This window comes from Delphinus delphis, chromosome 21 (genome assembly GCF_949987515.2).
Source record: "Delphinus delphis chromosome 21, mDelDel1.2, whole genome shotgun sequence".
Lineage (NCBI taxonomy): Eukaryota > Metazoa > Chordata > Mammalia > Artiodactyla > Delphinidae > Delphinus > Delphinus delphis.
Window position 1 is genome coordinate 9,955,733 of NC_082703.1, and position 21,994 is coordinate 9,977,726.

The following is a 21,994-nucleotide window of genomic DNA, read 5'->3' on the forward strand; positions in this document are numbered from 1 at the left end:
TGGGGCGGAGGTTGTCTGGTGGGGACTGTTTCAGTGGTGGAGAAACCTTAGAGACAATACACCGAAGAGCTTCAGGAGGCAGCTGGACGGTGGGGACAGACAGGGTAAGACCCAGAGGAGGGAGAGCAAGTGGGTGTTTCCCCTGTGGTGTCTTGAGTGAATGGAGGGGAAGGTTTGAGGGATTAGGTGTGGGTGAGCCAACAAGTGAGGAAGAATCCTCTCCCTCCTCTTCTCACCCCATGCCAGGCCCCAAAGAGAATCATGGTTTGTGGCAGAGAATGATGTTAATTTTGAATAGATGTTTTCCACATTTGGTGTGAACCGTTGCTGTGCACATTTAAAAGCGCCGTGAATCTATATGTATGTAAAGGTAGAAGGGTAAAACGTTTAGTGGCGTGTTAGATTGATTTATAGCCTTCAAATGTTCAGGCCTATGGTGGGCGGGACTCTCTTTGTACTCCTGCCTCTGGCCCTGCTCTGTTAGGAAGGGGACTACAAAGTTATTGACTGGCCCTCAGCATGGGTTCAATAAGGGGGCTTGAGAAATTTCCACACCCAGGGGTAGAATGGACAGATGCCTAGTTGAACACGTATACTTGAGAGAGGACTACATGACGTAGAATTGATTAAGCGGCAAGTAAAAGGACTCATGAACAGAGAAGATGGGAGAAGAGGGAAGAATATGGGTCTAGAAGTTAGGACTCCTGCCAAAGCCCCTCTGAATTGGCTAGAGCCAGGCTGTCTGCAGAGGTGCCTGTGTGGCATTTTTAGTTAACCCTCAGAACCTTAGAGAAAATAGATGACCTGATGGGGCTGTGTGGGTTGGTTAAGAAAAGTCACGTGAAATGGCTTTAAAAGTAGCAATGAATTATGCACATGATAATATCATGAGGCAGCCCCTTGGCCTAGATTGTTTTTCCTCCAAAGTTTTAGATTCCTCTACCGGGGTATATTTGTGGGATCACATTTTATGGGAAAACACCATTTTACAGTAGAGGTTCTTTTTAGAAACAGGTGACCTCTGGGGGACGTTGTGTGGGAGCATTTCTTTTTTCTCAGTGAAGGTGTGCCTCTTCCCAAGTGGGCTGGGTTTAAGCTGGGTAATATTTCCGTGAGTGTCTTGGGAGTGCCAAGAGTAAGTTATTCAACAGAATCAGCACTGTAGTGGGGCCAGTGATCTCTCTGGTCCTTTACCATTAGCCAGTCTGAAAACTCTGGCCCCCACCAGGGATCTTTAACTCCAGGTACATGACTCAAACTCAATTTTCTTCATAGAGTGGGGTTAATAATATGTGTTGCCTTCTGCTTCTGCCAGTTTGTGTGGGAACCATGAAAGAAGAGTATATGCCCCTGCAGAAGAAAGGGAGCACATAAACATATCATAAAGGATGGTCACTCCTCTGCTTCTCTGCCATTTCAGATTCAGTCCCCATCGTCAGCAATCTGACATCGTTCGCCAGCATTAATTTTATTCCATTTGTGCTCCAAGTTGCAATTCCCTTTACAGTGCACTTTAGTGCTTAAGATCTCTCTGTCAGCTGTTAAAGGAACGAATGAATTTGTCAGTATTCAGTAAACACAAAATAACCCAGAGAAACGAAAGTTTAAATCTGAAGTTGTTAAATGTAAGAGCCAGTGAAATGGCTGTATAAAACTACTGAACCAATCATACGCAAGTTAGTCACATTTTTATGGATTTATCATAGTTTAACTGATTTTCATTTCTTTAAAGACCCCAGTTCCAACTCTTGTTATAGTGGGCATTGCCCTGGAGTCAGAGCTAGATAACTCAGCTGGTTCCTGAGCCACATCTGATACCTTTCAGAAACTGCTCAATATCACCACTCACATTCTAGGTCGTGATATCCTCAAAGAAGTATTTTAGGTCTGTTATGGTTCTAATTTTAGAATTCTGAAGTGTTTACCATCTGAAGCTCTAAGTTTAGGAGAGGAGCTTGCTGGGCAAAATGACATACGTTTTTTAATCTTCCTCAGGGAATTTTAGTTTGGAAGAAAAACCTGTTTTAATGTGATCGTGTGTGTGTGTGTGTGTGTGTGTGTGTGTGTCTTAGGGAAGTAACTAGGAAATACTTTTTAAAGTAGCAAATAATAGGAAATGTTTCTGGAAAGTTAGGTCCCTTAAACTTTCCTCTCTATTAAAGAGGCATTCCCCCACTATTAAAGATAGTCCCACTCCTACAAACGAAACAGAATTCAGATGTATGAGAACCTCAAGCTCTCATTTTTAAAAAACTGTGTTTGTTTTTAGGGCACAAATATAAATAAATGTTTCTTGCTTAGATTCTGCAGGATTTTTTTTCTACTACAGATTGCACATTTGAGGGACCTTATGCTCTTCTCTCCTTCTTCCCAACATCGAAGTTCCAGTAGCAACTTGGCTGAAAGAGCCTGGAAGCCTCGCCTCTAGTTATAATGAATGAAAAGCTCATTATAACTGGTACCAGTTTCAAGTCTCATTCCTATTACCAACACACAGACCTAGATATTGGCCGTGAAAAGGTCTCGACAGCCATTTTTAGTTCCTCTTATAATACTTCACTGATGTAGCCAAACACTGATGAAAGGCAGGCCCTCTCCATTCTCTGAAGCACTGGAGGTAGGCTTTGTGTCTTTCTGCTCTGCATTTTGGATCTTTGCCGTGGCAACCACAGTGTAAGGCAGCTTAAGAATCACCCATGTGCCAGATAACAGCGGCAGACAGCCACGCGTGTGGCTGTCTCAAGGCACCTGTGCCGGATCCCCCTGTTAATTCTAGACCCACATTAGTTTTAACCGTATTCCCTGCAGTCTCTAATCTTACATCTGGATCCCTGCCTCTGACTTCTATGGGTTGGACTCTGGTTCTTCCTGTCCCAGGCAGATGGCCTTGATTCTCTGCTCTGCCTTTGGTGGAAGCTTTATGTTCTAACTCAAATTTATGGGTTCAGTTCCCATTGTTGGCCACTTGACCAGCCTAGAACCTTTATGAGCAGCAGCTAGTTCAATGTGATAAATTGCTTTTCCTCTCAAGTTCTCTTTCATGTCTTCATGTTTGGCTATTAACCATTACTGACCATCCAGCTCTGCATGCCATTACATTTCAGGTGTGTGGATGAAATTCTTTTTTGATGCTAAAGGTCCAATGTAGCAAATGCCAAGTAAACAAGTATGTGACCATTTTTAGATGTTAGTCTTTCATTCCTGATCACTGAGAAATGAAAGCCTGTTATCAAGACAGTAGTATGTACTTTCTTCAGCAGTTTCTATGGGCTCAGTATATGTCTTCCAGCATAATTTTATTTGGTTTCTTTTTAACATCTTTATTGGAGTATGATTGCTTTACAATGGTGTGTTAGTTTCTGCTTTATAACAAAGTGAATCAGTTATACATATACATATGTTCCCAAATCTCCTCCCTCTTCCGTCTCCCTCCCTCCCACCCTCCCTATCCCACCCCTCTAGGTGGTCATAAAGCACCGAGCTGATCTCCCTGTGCTATGTGGCTGCTTCTCACTAGCTATCGGTTTTACGTTTGGTAGTGTATATAGGTCCTGCCACTCTCTCACTTCGTCCCAGCTTACCCTTCCCCCTCCCCATGTCCTCAAGTCCATTCTCTAGTAGGTCTGTGTCTTTATTCCCGTCTTACCTAACCTCCCGTCTTAGGTTCTTCATGACCTTTTTTTTTATTATTCTTAGATTCCATATATATGTGTTAGCATACGGTATATATTTTTCTCTTTCTGACTTACTTCACTCTGTATGACAGACTCTAGGTCTATCCATCTCACTACAAATGTCTCAATTTTGTTTCTTTGCTGAGTAATACTCCATTGTATATATGTGCCACATCTTCTTTATCCATTCATCCGATGATGGGCACTCAGGTTGCTTCCATGTCCTGGCTATTGTAAATAGAGCTGCAGTGAACATTGTGGTACATGACTCTTTTTGAATTATGGTTTTCTCAGGGTATATGCCCAGTAGTGGGATTGCTGGGTCATATGGTAGTTCTATTTTTCGTTTTTTAAGGAACCTCCATACTGTTCTCCAAACCTTTCTTGATTAACTGATTCCTCACTGATGTACTGTTGGCATTAAAGAGTATATATTTATTAGAGAGAGTGTGCACTGGCATTAAATAATTAATCTTTATGAATTCTACCAGAGAATATGTTTTATTATGCTGGAAGAATTTATTTGGTGTGTTTTTCCCCAGTGGATGCTAGAAGATGGATTTTTGTGTGTGTGCCATTTTCTTATATTTAAAAAATCAAATCACAGGACCAAAAAATCATCAGTATCTGGAACAGCTTAGAAATTCTGTATTACATATTGTGATAATTGTCTTAATTCTTCTTTCTCAGTTATAGAAATAACTTTTTCCTGATTGGGTCTCCACGCACACAGTCAGGAAACAATGGCTTACCATATCCATCATTTCTGTCTGCACATTATCATGTTTCAGAGATTTCCCCAATTAATCTTGTGGAAGCTGGAATCACTCATAACTCTAATCCTGTTACGCCTTCTTTATTTCTCGATGTGCTGTTAATTCATGGCCATCCTGTAGCGGTCTGTAACATAGCGCTATTATCAGCTCTTAAGTCTTTAAAAGCCTCTCGTCTACCATTTTTACTAAGGTTGATTCGCTGCGCTTTGTTGAAATCGATCATTTTGGATTTAAAAAAATATTATTTTCCTGTATATTTGTTCTGGCTACTTTTGCATGATTTCACTTTTTTTCAGTTAATCAATCTGCCAAGCTGGTTGCTTTTCCCTTTTTGGCTTCCTTTCTCTCTCTCTTTTTTTTTTTTTGCGGTACGCGGGCCTCTCATTGTTGCGGCCTCTCCCGTTGCGGAGCACAGGCTCCGGACGCGCAGGCTCAGAGGCCATGGCTCACGGGCCCAGCCGCTCCGCTGCATGTGGGATCTTCCTGGACCGGGGCACGAACCCGTGTCCCCTGCATCGGCAGGGGGACTCTCAACCACTGCGCCACCAGGGAAGCCCGCTTTTTCTTTTTTAAGAACTCTCTATCTCTTCATTTCTCCTTCCCTCTCTTAGGCAATGCCTCTGGAAGAAAAGCCAGGAGGCAGTGGAATAAATTCTTTAGAATCAGGATAGACACTTCTCCCATTTCCCTTTTCATAAAATGAGAGAGGGGGTCCCTTTCCTTGATGATTCTCTCCCTGAGCAGTTTCTAGGGTGAAAGCTTCATGACTGACTGCCAGGCATTTTGCAGACACCGTAATATGCTACTTATTTATAGCCTCAAACTCCTCTGTATACTAATCTTACCAGGTGGACTCAAACTTAAACCCCAGAGTTCTTTGGACACACTACATTGTCTTTTCTTCTCCTAGGTACTGACTTTAACATAGATAGCTTACCTCTGCCTCGGAAAGCCCATCACGACTGGGCCCTTTTTCATGAAGAGTCTCCGAAAAACAATTACAAGCTCTTTCACCAGCCAGTCATCACCTTGTTCAACTACACGGCCACCTTCAGCCGGCATTCCCACCTGCCACTAACTACCCAGTACCTGGAGGGCACAGAAGTCCTGAAGTCACTCCGATACCTGGTCCCCTTGCAGTCCAAAAACCACCTTCGGAAAAGCCTCGCTCCTCTGGTGTACGTACAGTCCGACTGTGACCCACCCTCAGACAGAGACAGCTACGTTCGAGAGCTGATGACATACATCGAGGTCGATTCTTACGGCGAGTGTTTGCGAAACAAAGCTCTCCCTCAGCAGCTGAACGGTCCAGCCTCTATGGATGCTGGTGACTTTTATAGGATCCTTGCCCAGTATAAGTTTATCCTTGCTTTCGAGAACGCGGTTTGCGATGACTACATCACTGAGAAGTTCTGGAGACCTCTGAAACTGGGGGTCGTCCCTGTGTATTACGGATCACCCAGCATCGCAGACTGGCTTCCAAGTAATAGAAGTGCTATCCTGGTATCAGAATTTTCTCACCCTAGAGAACTGGCAAGTTACATCAGACAGCTGGATCACGACGACAGACTGTACCAGGCCTACATAGAATGGAAGCTGAAGGGTGAGATCTCGAATCAGCGACTTCTCACTGCTCTCAGGGAACGGAAATGGGGGGTGCAGGACATCAAGCAGGACAACTACATCGACGCATTTGAGTGTATGGTGTGCACCAAGGTGTGGGATAACATTAGGCTCCAGGAAAAGGTAAGCAAATCCAGGTTTGGCAGAGAGGTGCTGGGATGGCCGTCTTGATGTTCTCTGCTGCTCTGCATTATTCTGTTGCAGCTGCCCCATCACTGGTCCTCACTTCTATCAGAGAGGCCAGGCTCTGAGGCAAGGATGACTATTTCATTTCTGTTCTTTGAGGACTGTCATGAAGTTTACCAGTCCTGTCCCTCTTCCTGAAGGCCTTAAATTCTCCTTTATTGTTTCTTCTGGAGGATAATATACTGCAGGTGCTGGGCAGTAATACAAGGAAGCTGCAGGGGAAGGAGAAGGCCAAAAAATTTAAAATATGGAAAGTTCTGAATCTCATCCACATGGTCAGTCCTTTAACCTCTCCATCAAGGCTGTGGTTTATGCCAGACCCCTTATGCTCATGCCCCATGGACTGCCATTTTGAAACTTATTTTCATTTCATATACACACTCAATTAACCTCTCTCTCTCTGCCTCTTTCTGTCTCTCTCTCTCTCACTTCCTGTCACCCCTTGATTGTTGCTCTTCCTGTGTGTGGTACACACACATGCTTATTAATATAAAGAGAATATTCAAATAATGTTGGAGATAACTCTTAAAAGACTTCTTTTTCTTAAATTATTAAAATTAAAGTTCTTAGTAACATCTTCAAATTCTAGATGCTCTTTTTTTTTTAAATTAATTAATTCATTTTTAGTTTTTGGCTGCATTGGGTCTTCGTTGCTGTGCGCGGGCTTCCTCTAGTTGCAGGGAGCAGGAGCTACTCTTCGTGGTGGTGCACGGGCTTCTCATTGTGGCGGCTTCTCTTATTGCGGAGCACGGGCTCTAGACACGTGGGCTCAGTAGTTGTGGCACATGGGCTCAGTAGTTGTGGCTCGCGAGCTCTAGAGTGCAGGCTTGGTAGTTGTGGTGCACGGGCTTAGTTGCTCCGCGGCATGTGGGATCTTCCCGGACCAGGGCTTGAATCCGTGTCCCCTGCATTGGCAGGCGATTTCTTAACCACTGCACCGCCAGGGAAGCCTTCTAGATGCTCTTAATGTTTATTTACTTACTTTATTATTTATGACAGGAATGGTTCCACTTTATAGAGAAGCGAATTCATTAAAATGAAACTTGTTGAAAGAAAAAGATTACTTTCAACTATCTTCGAAATCTAAAAAAAAATGAGATGGCCCTACTTGGCTGTCACCCATCATTTCCTTGACTCCCATATACACATAACGTTTTATCTAAATTCTCTGAAGGCAGACAATTTTGTTAAATATTTAAATGTTTATTTTAGCTAGCATAGAAATTTCAGGCCAAACATAAACCTAAATAGTGTGTGGAATTATTTTACTGTATTGAGTACATACTGTATGAGGCTTTCGTGTGCTAAATATGTATATGCTTAGACAAATTTAAAATATGGGAAACATTATTTTCCTAATTTTAATAATGATGAGAATTTAAATTATTTTATCTGGTTTCTTATAACAAAGTTTTATTCATAAAATCTTTATTTTAAGCTGAGCGTCTTGGTCAGCAACAGGAACACTAAATATTACATCATTCTTCTCAGGGAATGCATCCTGATTTCCAGTGACTTCCTTTATGACCTAATTTAGAGGGCCACCTTACAGCAAAACCAAAAGACACACACACACACACATACACATGCCACTGCAAAAAACACATGAGAAAGTAGAGACCACATTAATTGCCCACACTATACCAATGATTGACTCGGAAAATATATCAAGGCAGAAAACAGAACTTCTGAGGATGAAGGTTTGCCTGGGCTCATTTTCACGATCCTTTTCCATGTTGGAGATTATATTCACAGAAAACTGAAAGAAGCACACAAACCCTAACTGCTCCCGCATCTCACAGAACCCTGTTGGGGTGATTACTGGGGACTGGAAAAGAGGGTATAGTGACATTGGGGAATAGCTTTTTCAAAGATATAGGAGGATACATACATTCGTGCATTTCCCACGGAACCAGCTCTCTGGTTGTGGTATTTCAGAGTGCCGGAAGGTGGTGTAGTTGAATGCCCTTCTCTCTGGAGTCTTTGAGGAGAAACAGAGTAAGCTGTCCTCCAGCATGCTCTCATTCCTCCCAGAGAGGTGGTCAGTGGAGGTGACTGGAAGGCTTTGCTTGCATTTCAGAGAACTTGGTACAATTCTCAAACACAAATGTGCTCATTATTGAAAAGCAGAACAAAACATACCATGAAAGTAAATTAAAGGGTATTAGGCCAGCTGTTTTCATTTGTGTTTATAAGATTTGTTACAGCTTATATATATGGTATGCCTTAAAGTAAGCTATGTAAATGTTTCTTCACTTTTTCTCTTTCAGACAAATAAAAGCTGAAAGAAATAATTTGATCTCCTCAACTCGATTATTTTTTATCTTACAATTGATAGTAGTTTAAATCATGGTATTTAGATGTACAAAACACTATTAGAATATTCAATGCATTTCCCCTTCCTCTATTCTGCTTCCTCCTGTCATAAACGTACAAACCTAGTATATTAGTTATCTACTGCTGTTTAAACAGTAGTGCCACAAACTTAGCGGCTTAAAACAACAAACTTTTGTTATTTCACAGTCTCTGTGGGTTAGGATTCTGGTCATGGCTTACCTGGGTTCTCTGGAAGGCTGCAATCAAAGTGTCAGTCAGGGCTGGGTTCTCATCTAGAGGCTTAACTGGGGACAGGTCTGCTTTCAAACTCACATGCTTGTTGGCAGATTCAGTTTCTTGAGGTTGTAGGACTGAGGGCTTCAGTTTCCTGCTGGCTGTAGGCTGTAGGTTGCCCTCAGCTCCTAGAGGCCACCCACAGTTCCCTGTCCTGTGCTTCCCCCACATGCCTGCTTGCTTCCTTAAAGCCAGCAAGGGAGGGGGAGATGCCAAGACCAGTACTACAGTCTCATGAGTGTAACCACATACATGTAATCACATACATCCTCTCACCTTTGTCATATTCTATTGGCTAGAGGCAAGTGACAACACCCACAGTTGAGGGGAGGGGATAACATAAGGGCATGAATACCAGGAGGTGTGGATATCATGGGGCCATCTTGAATCTGTTCCTCACACCTAGCGAATCTGAGTGGGCTTATTCTCGGTGTCATTTGCTTGATTTATGTAGGGGAAAGTCTTTCAGTATTGAAGAGACCAACCCAGGAGTTAATGTTAGTTAAAGAACATTTATTGATACATTATCCTGTCCTCAAAGAGGCTATAATAGGGGAGACAACATGGAGTAACCAGGAATATAACTTTACAGAATTGGGATAAACTTAAAACAATTAGCTTTACTGAGGTATAATTGATGTACAATAAACTGCGTATATTTAAAGTTTACAGTTGGATTAGTTATTACATGTGCAAACGCCTGTGAAACCATCACTTCAGTCAAGATGACAGACATTTCTATTCTCCCCTAAACGTTTCCTCATGTCTGTTTGTAATCTATCCCTTTTCCACCCGCTTCTTCAGGCAACCACTCATCTGCTTTTTGTCACTTTTGACAAAGAAGCCAAGGCAGTTTTCTAGAATTTTGTATAAATGGAATCATGTAGTGTGTATTCTTTTGTGTCTGGCTTCTTTCATCCTGCATGATAATGTTGACGTTTATCCACAATTCTGTGTGTATCAAGAGTCCATTTCTCTATACTGCTGAAGTTTGGATATACCAAAATTTGCTTATCCACACGCCTGTTTCCAGTTTTTGGCTGTTACAAATAAAGCTGCTGTGAACATTCATGTACAGATCTTTGTATGGATATATGCTTTCACTTCTCTTCCGTAAATACCTAGGAGTGGATTGGCTAGGTCATATGGTAGATGTACGTTTAACATTTTGAGAAACGACTAATTTATCTTCTAGAGTTTCTCCATCTTACATTCCTGCCAGCATTGTATGAGAGTTCATTCATTAACAGTTGGTGTGTGGTCATTCTTCTAATTTTTGCCTTTCTATTGGGTGTATAGTGTATCTCACTGTGGTTTAATTTACACTTTCTTAATAACTAATGATGTTGAATATCTTTTAATGGCTTATTTGCTGTCAATATCTTCTTTTGTGATATATCTCTTTAAGTCTTTTACTCATTTTTTAAAAACTGGGTTGTTTGACTTGTTATTCTTGACTTGTAAGAATTCTTTATATACTGTGAACACAAGTCATTTGTCAATTATAAAATTAACAAATGTTTTCTTCCAGTCTGTGGGTTGTCTTTTCATTTTTTTAATAGTGTCTACAGAAATGTAGAGTTTTTAATTTTGATGAGTCCAGCTCATAAATTTTTTCTTTCATAGCTTGTGCTTTTTGTAGCTTGTTTAAAAAAATCTTTGTCTAACCCAGGGTCTCTAAGATTTGCTTCTGTTTCTTCTAGAAGTTTTGTTGTTTTAACTTTTACATTTAGGTCTATGATCCACTTAGAGTTAATTTTTGTGTTGTGGTATAATGTAAGAGTTGAGGTTTGTTTATTTGGATATCCAATTGTATCAGCCTCATTTTCTGGAAAGATTATTCTTTCCTGATTGAATTACCTTGGCTTCTTTTTAAAAAAATCAATTGGCCATATATGCATGGGTCAGTTTCTGTGCTGATCAGTATGTCTATATTTGAGTACTGTTGCTTTATAATAAGTCCTGAAATGAGGTAGTGTTAATCTTCCAACTTTGTTCTTTTTCAAAATTATTTTCACTATTTTCGGTCTTTTGCTTTTCCACATAAATTTTAGATTCATTTTATCAGTTTCTACAGAAATGCTTGATGGGATTTTCATTGGGATTTTGTTGAATCTATATGTCAATTTGGGGAGAATTGACAACAATATAGAGACATTTAATCAATAAGCATGATATATCTGTTCATTTATTTAGGTCTTCTTTAATTTCTTTAAACAGTACGTTTTCAACTGTAATCTCTTCAAATATTTTCTCAGACACTTTCTTTTTCTCTTCTTCTTCAGGGACCCCTATAATTCGAATGTTGGTGCATTTAGTGTTGTCCCAGAGCTCTCTGAGACTGTCTTCAATTCTTTTCATTCTTTTTTCTTTATTCTGCTCCTTGGCAGTTATTTCCACCTTTTTATCTTCCAGCTCACTTATCCGTTCTTCTGCCTCATTTATCCTGTTATTGATTCCTCTAGAGTGTTTTTAATTTCAGTTATTGGGTTGTTCATCACTGTTTGTTTGCTCTTTAGTTCTTCTAGATCCTTGTGAAATGTTTCTTGTATTTTCTCCATTCTGTTTCTGAGATTTTGGATCATCTTTACTATCATTACTCTGATTTCTTTTTCAGGTAGGTGGCCTATTTCGTCTTCATTTATTTGGTCTTTTAGGTTTTTACCTTGCTTCTTCATCTGTAACATATTTTTTTGTTGTATCTTTTTTTTTTTTTTTTTTATGGGTGGGGCTGTATTCCTGTCTTGCTGGTTGTTTGGCCTGAGGCGTCCAGCACTGGAGTTTGCAGGCAGTTGGATAGAGCCAGGTCTTGGTGCTGATATGAGCACCTCCGGGAGGCCTCACTCTGATTAATATTCCCTGGGGTCTGAGGTTCTCTGTTAGTCCAGTGGTTTGGACTCAGAGCTCCTACCACAGGAGCTCGGGCCTGACCTCCAACATGGGAACCAAGATCTTGCAAGCTGCATGGCACAGTCAAAAGCAGTATAATTTACCAAGAATAAAAAACAAAATAAAATTTAAAAGATAAAAAATATATTAGGAATAATAAGAATATAATTTAAACAACTGCAACAAGGTAAAACAAAACCACAACAGAAAAAAGAAAAAAGGGGGGGGGGGGAACAAGCCTAAAGGAGCAGAACGATAACGAAGTATAAAGAATAAAATAAAATTAGAAAAATAAAAGATTTATTAGAAAACATAAAAATATAAATGAATCAACAGCAAGGTAAAACAGAACCCCAATCTAAAAGAGGAAAAAAGAAAAAAAAAGCCTTGGCTATGGGGGGTGGAGTTTAGGCAGGGGTGGAAGTTAGGTAGGGGCGGGACCTAGTCTGGGGTGGTGACATTTGAGCCTGGGCGGGGCAACGTTCAAGCATAGGGTGGGGCCCCTGCCTAGGACCTGTGCGGAAGGGGAGACGCAGCAGATCCAAAGCGGGACCTCGGAAGTGTGGAGTTCCGGAGTTCGGAGTTAAGGCCCTGGGTGGCGGGGGTGGGGGGTGGGGGCGGCTTGGGCTCTGCAGGCAGCAGGAAGGCTCTGCGGGCAGAGAATTAGGCCCGGTAGCCCAAGAGGCTCCCCGGTGCCTAAGTGGACAGGGAAAGCGCTGGCCACGTTCCCTTCTGTTCCTCCACGCCACACCTCAGGGGTCTCCGCCAGCATTTCCCCTGTCCCCACTGGACCCCTAACTGTGGGTGGATCCCGCTGGGTGTAGGAACTCCTCCCCTCCCCCAGCCACCCCCCAGGGGTGCCAGGTCCCTGAGGTCTGGCCTTTACTTTTGCTCCCCCTTCCCTCCCTCCCACTCCCTCAGGACCCATGCGGCTGGAGGAGGCCTCAGTGGGCAGAAGATCAGGCCCAGGATCTCAGCAGGCTCCCGGGGGCCCAAGTGGGCAGGGGAGACCTGTCCATGCTCCCTTCTGATCCTCTGCCCTCCCAATGGTCCCCCAATTTACCCCTTCAGTGTCGGATCCCTTCCCCTCCCCCAGCCACCCCTCAGGGGCTCCAGTCCCGTCCCGCCTCCACTTCTCCTCCCCCCTCATTCCCCCCAACATTCCATGTACTACCTGGTCGCTGGGGGTTCCTCCCGTCCCCTTAGGTGTCCGTGGTCGCCCACTGGTGCCTGGTAGGTGCCCTGGTTGTGCGAGGATGTGAATTCCGCATCCTCCTAGTCTGCAATCTTGACTCCACCCCCGAAACCCTACTATCGTCACATTAAAAAAAAATTTTTTTTGAAAAAGATGTACATGTGCATAGGTTAAAGTATCAAATAGTTCTGCAAAGTTAGTTTTAAAAAAAAGTCTTCTACTTCTTTTCCCTTTTCTCCTTCCCTAGAAGCAGCCACTAATCACCATAGTTAGCTAATTATTTTGGTTATTACTCAATGTTTCTAAATAACATGCTCTTATACACTAATTTTTTGATATTCAGTGTTTCTCTGATGATAGATACGAGCAATGTAGTATACTATGATTTGTTTCCCTTTGTACAGCTTTTGGTTTCCTTCTAGTTAATACTTGTCTTATTTCTTACTTGTTTATTTTAAAATTTTAATCACTAATTCAATCCTTGTTGATTGTTTAAATCTCCTTTGAAGACATTCAGCTATACCAGGCATCCAGTTTATTTCATCTTGCTGAGTAAATCTCTCCCGGAGCCTTCTGACATACATCAATACGTCTGGCTGCCCTCTACACTGTGTAGAACATCAGCCTGAGATCTCCCTTCCCCAGCATTTTGGGAATCTCCTTGTCTTTTTCTGTTGTGTTGACACTTCTGTTTCCTGTATGTTTTCTTCCTTTTTTCTTAGCTTTCCCTCTTTTGTGGGTTGATTGTATCCTCATATAGCTTCCTGGTGTATGGGGGTTGCCTGAAATGTCTTCATTTTATTTTAATATTTAAGCTATAGTTTAGCTGAATGTAAACTATTACAGTGGTCATCAGTTTTTCTCAGAATTTTGAAGGCATTTTGTTATTGGCTTAAAAAAAACTTTAAATTTTGAAATGATTTTAGATTGACAGAAGAGTTACAAAGATAGTACAAAGTTCCTGAATTCTCTTCACCTGGCTTCCTCTAATGTTAACATTTTACATAACCATGGCACATTTGTCAACACTGAGAAACTAATATTGACTGTTAGTACTACTAGGAACTGAACTACAGACTTCAGTCCTATTTCACCAGCTTCTCCACTCATATCCTTTGTCTGTTCCAGGATCAGATCCAGGATACCAGACTGTAATCACTCCTCATGTCGCCTTAGACTCTTTAAGTCTGTGACAGTTGTGCAGTCTTTCCTTATTTTTAATAACTTTGACATTTTTGAAGAGGACTGGTCAATACTTTGTAGAATGTCCCTCCATAGGGTTTCTCTGATGTTTTCTCATGTTAAGACTTGGGTTTTGGATTTGGGAGAATAATACCACAGGGGTGAAAAAGGTCTTCTCATCGTATCATTTCAGAGGATAAATGATATCAACATGACATGTTACTGGTGATGCTAACTTTGATCACTTGGTTAAGGTGGTGTCTGCTAGATTTTTCCTCTGTGAAGTTGCTAATTTTCTCTTTCCACGAAGCGAGTCACTAAGTCCAGCCCACCCTCAAAGGGAGGAGAATTAAGCTTCACCTCCTTGAGGGGGGAATATAAAATAATTTGTGGACATATGTTAAAACCACCACAATAAAAAAAAAAAAACCACCACAATAATTAATAAATATCTGGGGGGGAGGTATTTTGAGGCTATGCAAATACCCTTCTTCTCCTTAAAGTTGAACTAACTAATGTTAATATTCATCAATGAATTTCACCACTGCTTTTTAACTTCCAGTGTTCCTGTCCAGAAATCCAAAACCATCCTAACTTCTGACCCTCAGAATTGGTCTTTTCCTCTTAGGAATGTTGTAGAATCTCTTCCTTTTTCCCTGTGTTCTAAAATTCCATAAATGGGACTTCCCTGGTGGCCCAGCGGCCAAGACTCCTCGTTCTCAATGCAGGGGGCCTGGGTTTGTTCCCTAGTCAGGGAACTAGATCCCACATGCCGCAACTAAGAGCCCATATGCCGCAACTAAGAACCGGCGCAGCCAAATAAATAAATAAATATTAAAAATAAATAAATAAAATTCCATAAGAATGTACTTTGGCACGAGACTGTTTATGTTGAATGGATTGAAGGACTGAATGAGACAAGCTATGTAACACGCCTAGCAAAGTATCTAGTGCACAGAATACTCTCAATGTTAGATTCTTTCTCCTTCAACTGTTCAGCGTGTAACTTTGTGGACTCTATGGAGTGAAGGTACTTGCTTCAGGGAACATGAGACTTGTGTTAACTTATCTTATTTTTTTAATAATATGTTTTTAATTCTCCCCCCCACCCGCCCCTTCTCTCAATGCAGGGCTTACCACTCAAACGATGGAAGGCAGACATTACCCACCTGAGCTGTCCAGAGCCTACAGCGTTTGCTTTCTCACCCCTCGCCCCACGTCGGAGCTCTTTGCGAGAGATGTGGATACCAAGCTTCCAACAATCCAAGAAAGAAGCCCAAGCACTAAGGTGGCTGGTTGATAGGAATCAAAACTTTTCAACTCAAGAGTTTTGGGCCCTAGTATTCAAGGACTAATATCAAAAAGTGTCAGAGTTCTATTTTCTAGGTTGCCTTGATATCTGAATATAATAGCTGCTCTGTGGACAACCCACTAGGATGAGAATTAATGGGTGCAGTACTCATAGTGAGCTCTATTGAATAATAGATATGAGTTACCCCTAGGGGTCACTTCTCTGTTTTTTATAGTAAAAAAGAAATATTTCGTATGAACACTGGTCACCTTCAGTGTACATGTCTGGACCCGCATCCCTGCCGCCTTGTGTGGAAATTCACCTCCTGTAGAATGAGTGTTTTCCTTGCTGCAGGGAAAGAGTCCTTGCAAGGAGGGCAGAGGGTGTAGCTGTGGATTCTCACACTCACCTCACTGGCTGTGTTTATTGGTATTTGGCAAGCCCAGTGTTCCGACGCTGAGCAGGAACATGAAATGCGTTAGAACTTGGCAATGAGGGATGCCATCTGTTGGTTTCCAGGGATGTGAGTGAGTAGTGAAGGCTGCGTGGGGTTGATCCGCTGTCTCCCCAAATCTAAAGAACATAGCACATCTCTGCCTCTTCCATACTTTCAGCCACCTCTCCCGCCTTTCTTAGCACCACCTTGCCCTGCGTCCTCCCCCGTTCCTCCCTGGAGCGAACGTCTTGGGAGGACGTGCCTCTTCCTTGTGTGTTTTGAGTGGTGAGTAGTTCCCTTTGTTCCCTTATCCCACTGAGCAGAATAGTACAGAGAGTCCTGTGGTTCAGGCTGGACAGCCTGTGCGTTTTGATCGCTGTGAGCATGAAGGTGAGTGCCCTGGGGAACTCCAGTGGTGTGGAAGCGGATTTGTCTTGTCTTAGGGTGACGCGCAGCCTGCAGTGGAGGGCAGCCCTGCCAGTTTGGGAGCATTCCCTGTCATTTCTGATCCCGTCACAGAGCAGTTTCAGCTGTCTTACCTGGAGCTTCTACTGGAGCTTCTCGGAAGACAAGGAGAAAACACTGTCTCTCGTTCTCTTTCCTTGTGAGCGTGGGGTGGCTTCTAGATCACACTAAAGCCTGCTGCCACCCAATGTGTGACGGCTTTGATATTCTTTATTGTGGAAAGACGTAAGCTCTAGAGGACAGGACGAGTCCTGGGTGCTCATGTCCCTGATGTGGCATCAGGGGAAAATGAGGAAAGCATACTCTCGGCACCAGCGGCTTTTGTATCGCAGGCCAGTGCCTTTCTGTTCCTGCCAAGGGTGATCTCTTCCTTACGTAGCTGTCTTTCTGGCTGTGCCAGAGAAATAAGGACTGAAACCAGTACGTTCTTTTAGCAGCAAGAAGGGTCACATTGTTTCTCCCCTCTGACTGGGTTCTTCTCCATCCTAGCTCTGCCATTAACTAACTATGATTTTGAACAAATATCTTAACCTCCCTGGGCCTTAGTTTTTGTACCTAAAAAGAAGTGATTGGGCTGGTCTTGGAAGTTCTTTTCTGTGTAACATTCTTTAATTATCAAAATTTAAGAAGTTTCATTTTGTATGTGTTTTTACTAGGACAGTAACAAACTAGGTTAGAGCCACTGTGTGTTTTTCAAGGGAAGCACACTCTTCTTTAAAGGAGGAAGCATACTTATTGGGTAGTGTTGGGGATGGAAAGGAATTTATTTATCTCTCTGCTCTTTTATCTGATAATATCAAAATGGAAAGGATTGGAAAGGCCAGAATTAAGTTGTATTTTAAATGGGTTTATTTGTTTGTTTCTTTTTGTTTTGCGATACGCTGGCCTCTCACTGTTGTGGCCTCTCCCGTTGCAGAGCACAGGCTCTGGACACGCAGGCTCAGTGGCCATGGCTCACAGGCCTAGCCGCTCCGCGGCATGTGGGATCTTCCCAGACCGGGACACAAACCCGTGTCCCCTGCATCGGCAGGCGGACTCTCAACCACTGCGCCACCAGGGAAACCCATTTGTTTGTTTCTTTTCTTCTCTTTCTTTTTTCCCCCCACTCTTAAAAAAAGCCCAGGATATGATTTGTGCCTCTGATGAGACATTATCGAGTAGATTCAGTTCTCCTTCACAATGCCTTAAGCAGATACCCCCCAGTGCTTATGTGCTGCATGTAGGTCTTTTTTTTTTTAAACTTATTTAATTAATTAATTTATTTTTGGCTGCGTTGGGTCTTCATTGCTGCGTGTGGGCTTTCTCTAGTTGTGGCGAGCAGGGGCTACTCTTCATTGTGGTGTGTGGGCTTCTTATTGCGGTGGCTTCCCTTGTTGTGGAGCACGGGCTTCAGTAGTTGTGGCATGAAGGCTCGGTAGTTGTGGCGCATGGGCTCAGTTGCTCTGCAGCATGTGGGATCTTCCTGGACCAGGGCTCGAACCCATGTCCCCTGCATTGGAAGGCGGATTCTTAACCACTGCGCCACCAGGGAATTCCCTGCATGTAGGTCTTAAACCCCAACATTTCATGTGTTTTTTTGGTTCTGCTTGGTTCTTCTTCACGAGTCCATCGATCAAATTCCCCCTAAACCTGTATGCAGTATGTAGCCCTGAGCAAATTTAGTGAAATAAAATCATTGCTCATTTAATGTGGTATAAAAATTTTGTGGAGGAAGAGGATAAAGGAGAGGGAATTTCATGGGATTAAAAATGAGGTGTAAGGCCTTCCCTGGTGGCACAGTGATTAAGAATCCGCTTGCCAATGCAGGGGACACGGGTTCGAGCCCTGGTCCGGGAAGGTCCCACATGCTGAGGAGCAACTAAGCCCTTGGGCCACAACTACTGAGCCTGTGCTCTAGAGCCCACGAACCACAACTACTGTGCCTGCATGCCACAACTACTGAAGCCCATGTGCCTAGGGCCCGTGCTCCGCAACAAGAGAAGCCACCGCAATGAGAAGCCCGCTCACTGCAATGAAGAGTAGCCCCTGCTCGCCGCAACTAGAGGAAACCCGTGCACAGCAACAAAGACCCAAGGCAGCCAAAAATAAATAAAATAAAATAAAGAAATTGTAAAAAATTAAAAAATAAAAATGAGGTGTATTTCAAGAAAATAAACCAAGGATTCTTTGGAACTCTTTGAGTACCCATAGATTTGAGACTTTATTATTATTTTTTGCTTAACATATGTGTCTTTTGCAGTAGGGTTTTCATTAATAAGATAATGCCCTCTCGTCTGTGATAATTGCTGTCATGGAGTGATTCTTATCTGCAAAACGGGAGCTCTGCTTTTGGAGTTCCATGGAAGGCCCTCCGTGTATTTTAGCTGTGTTGACCCCATCATAAGACACCTTTCTCTTTACCTCAGTGACTCCATTTCTGAAATATGACTCAGCAAGTGTCCTACCTCACAGGCTGTTGTGTGGAACAGCTCATGGCTGTGAAGGACTTCTTGCAGTGCAGCTTTCTGTTTAGTGCTTCAGTACGCTTTACTTGGATTTTCTCAAAGACTGATGTTCAAAGCAGTATGACGAGGTGGGCAGAAACCTTTTCAGAAATATTGAAGAAAATGATTACTAATGTTAGTTAATAGTCTCAGAATCTGAATGCTGACTGGCTTCTTTGTTGCTCTTAAGGACTGGATTCTAGCAACTAAAATATCGGTTGAGGTCATTATCATTATTAGTAACAGATTGAATGCATACAGTGTTCTATGCACTTCTCAGAAATAAAGACAAAGGCAAAAATGAGCATGGTTCTTTCAGGGTCAAACATTGTGTATTACACGTAGGAGAATGGCTCAGTATCAATAGAACACCTTAAGGATCTAAGCACAGTCCAGACCTGAACTTGAAATTTGAAATACCCATTGTAATATTGTGCATTAAAAATTATTAGTAGCACATAATTCCTGCTAAAGACAACAGTTCCTTAGGGGAATCCAGTGTAAAGTTAATTTTCAATGAATAATGTTGATTATCTAAAGTCAGGAGGGTATAACTCTGCATAAATGACATATGTCTTTCTTAGAATCTTCAAAGTAAACAGTATAGAAGCCCACAGGCCACAAATAAAGGTAGTCAGTTTATGTTTCAAGTACCTTTGCAATCTTGAATATTTTACAAAGAATTTCTTCGCCCTTCTTTCGGAAATTTCTTTCCTTTGTTTCCATTTTTGTTGTTGTCGTTAGGTAATATCTTAGATAATAATATCTTTACCGCGTAATTCTAATGTCAACATATATCTTTATTTCCTTTTGATTACAGAAATGAAAATGCTTTAGGAACTCAGAGGGAATATAGAATTATGAGCTGTGACTGGAATGAGAAAGACCTGATTTTAGTCCCTACTCTTTGATGTACCATCTTTATTACCTTGGTCAAGTTATTCGACCTTTTAAAGCTGTATCTTGTTCATGTGTCATGTTTGCTCCCTGTGAGGTGGTTGTGATGATTAAGTAAGCTTGTGTTCATACTTCTCTCAGTAAATGCGAGCTGTAGTTGTTCCAGCTATCTGTGGCCATCACCCTTCTGTTTGTGAAGACCCGGGTTGAGATTGGTTCAGGAAAAGGGAATGACTGATGATTGGACCAGGGATGGTACCCTTTTGTTCTTCGTTTAGTTGTTTCAAACATATTTATTGTTATGAGATGGGCATTGTGGTAGGCACTGTAGCAGATACAAGCAGGACAATGGAGAAAGGTGAGAGGGGCATTGTGATACGCGGATGGTATTAAAACCAGGGACAGAGGAAAGCTTGAATTGCGCTATAACTGTCTCTCCCTTCCATGGGATTTCTGATGGAGTTTTACACAAAGTTTCCAAGAGCATAATGAAACGCAGCGACCTCTTTATAGTAGCTGTGCAAACCCAAATAAACCCAGTGCAATGAACTCCAGTAAAAGCTGGGTTTGAACATATAATCTAGATTTGAAGCCTAAGGAGCATCTTCTATGGCCTTTCTGTTTCTCAGTTCTCAGTCTTAGGACCAGCCTGTTCAATGTGCCAAGAGAAAGGAGAGAAAGTCTGTAGGTCCTCACCCTGCTTACTCATTAACCAAGGATCAAAACAGGAATAAAATAGGGGAAAACCTCCTAGGAGACAAGCCCTCTTTGCTCTCCACTCGCTATGGATGCAAGAATATGGGGTGCGTTGCATGAGAGCTCCCTTTTAAGTCATAGTAACCTCTCTGACTAGTAAATGTGACCTCATCAATATCCCAGGCCCAACCCATTAAATTAGTGACCCCGTTGGTGCTGGTGGAAGGGGGATTATTAAGGACTTGGGCAGGATGCAAGGTGTGAGAAGGGGCAGGAGTGACCCTCCATGACTTTTGTCCTCTCAACTCATTGGGCTTAACAGCCAAGCCTGGGGTCAGTCAGAGGTGGACTGTATCCCCAGGAGGGTATGACCTATCATGATCAACAGAGACCCCCTTTCACCTTCCTGGGCTTCTTCCCTGATAACTACCCTTGCTCTGTGGTATCCCCCTGGAGCCAGTGACATGAGCCGTTCAGCTCTTTGTCTCTTGAAGCTTCTGAAGTGAATCAGGACTGAACGTTGATCAGTGTTTCCAGGAGAATTGTGGACATTAAGTCAAAAATTTGTTCCCTGTTTTATTTCCCATTGCAAACCATGACTTACTTCATCATCCAGCTTTGCTCACCAGAGGAGGTTATACAACCAGCCCCAATAGGCCATTAGGAATACTTGGAATTTTACTATCACAAACTCCTTAATTAAAAAAAAAACTGATTGAGTAGGTAATTAAAGATTTTAGAGACTATCAGTGTAGGTAGCTGGTGCCGTTAATGGTTTTAAGGCAAGGGCAGTATCCCAGGAGCCTTTGGAATGAGCCTCACATAGGTTGCTTCTTATGTATACAGAGTAAACGTGACTGCAGACTCATCTGATGAGTCACACTCACAGAAAAATAAAGCCAGTTTACTTAATGATGTCCTTGATGAAGTAATAAAAATGACTCATTTTATAAAACGTTGACCTTTGAGTACATGTCTTTTTAATATTCTATGTGACAAAATGGGGCGTATATATAAAGCATGTCTGCTGCACACCAAAGCACAATGGGAATCTCAGAGAAAAGCACTGTGTGATTGTTTGAGTTGTGAGCTAAACTTTTCCCTGGAAAACCATTTTTGCTCAAGAGTGTCTGGCAAACTGTGGGTTGTTCAGTGATGGGTTTTTGTCAGTCAGCTTCATGGAAATGTAGTGAGCCTGTCACTTTAAGAGAACCAATAGACTTTGTTGCCAATGATAAAATTTCAGCTTTCAAATGAAAATTAAAATTTTGGAAAACTAATTTCCACCACTTCGAACTTGACAACTTCCTGATTCTTGAGACTTTCCTGATGAGACTAACAAATGTTACTTTTGACATTGAATGGAAACAGAGGTGATGACGTGTAAAGGAATTTTTATTTTTATTTTTTTTAGGTAAGAAGTGGATTTATTTAGAGAGAAACACACTCCACAGATAGAGTGTGGGCCATCTCAGAAGGTGAGAAAGGCCAGGAGTTTTTAGTTTATTAGTTTGTTTTTATAATTTGAAGGAAGGAAGAAATAGTGTTATATACTAGAGAGAGAGAGCATTTGTTTTAAATTAGTTTTTTT

General features: G+C 42.1%; 1 protein-coding gene across 7 annotated transcripts in view; it reads left to right on the forward strand.

Annotated features, from left to right (window-relative positions):
* FUT10 (fucosyltransferase 10) overlaps positions 1-21,994 on the forward strand; it is a 178,443-nt gene that overhangs the window by 69,739 nt on the left and 86,710 nt on the right. For 4 of the 7 annotated variants that reach the window (XM_060001580.1, XM_060001581.1, XM_060001582.1 and 1 more), the window contains 2 exons: positions 5,361-6,196; positions 15,266-18,067. In XM_060001580.1, coding sequence (XP_059857563.1) covers positions 5,361-6,196; positions 15,266-15,490 — 1,061 coding nt within the window. In that variant the 3' untranslated portion in view covers positions 15,491-18,067. Of the gene's footprint in view, positions 1-5,360; positions 6,197-15,265; positions 18,068-21,994 lie in introns of those variants that run through there. The other 3 variants (XR_011246327.1, XM_069540280.1, XM_069540279.1) reach the window with 1 other exon arrangement.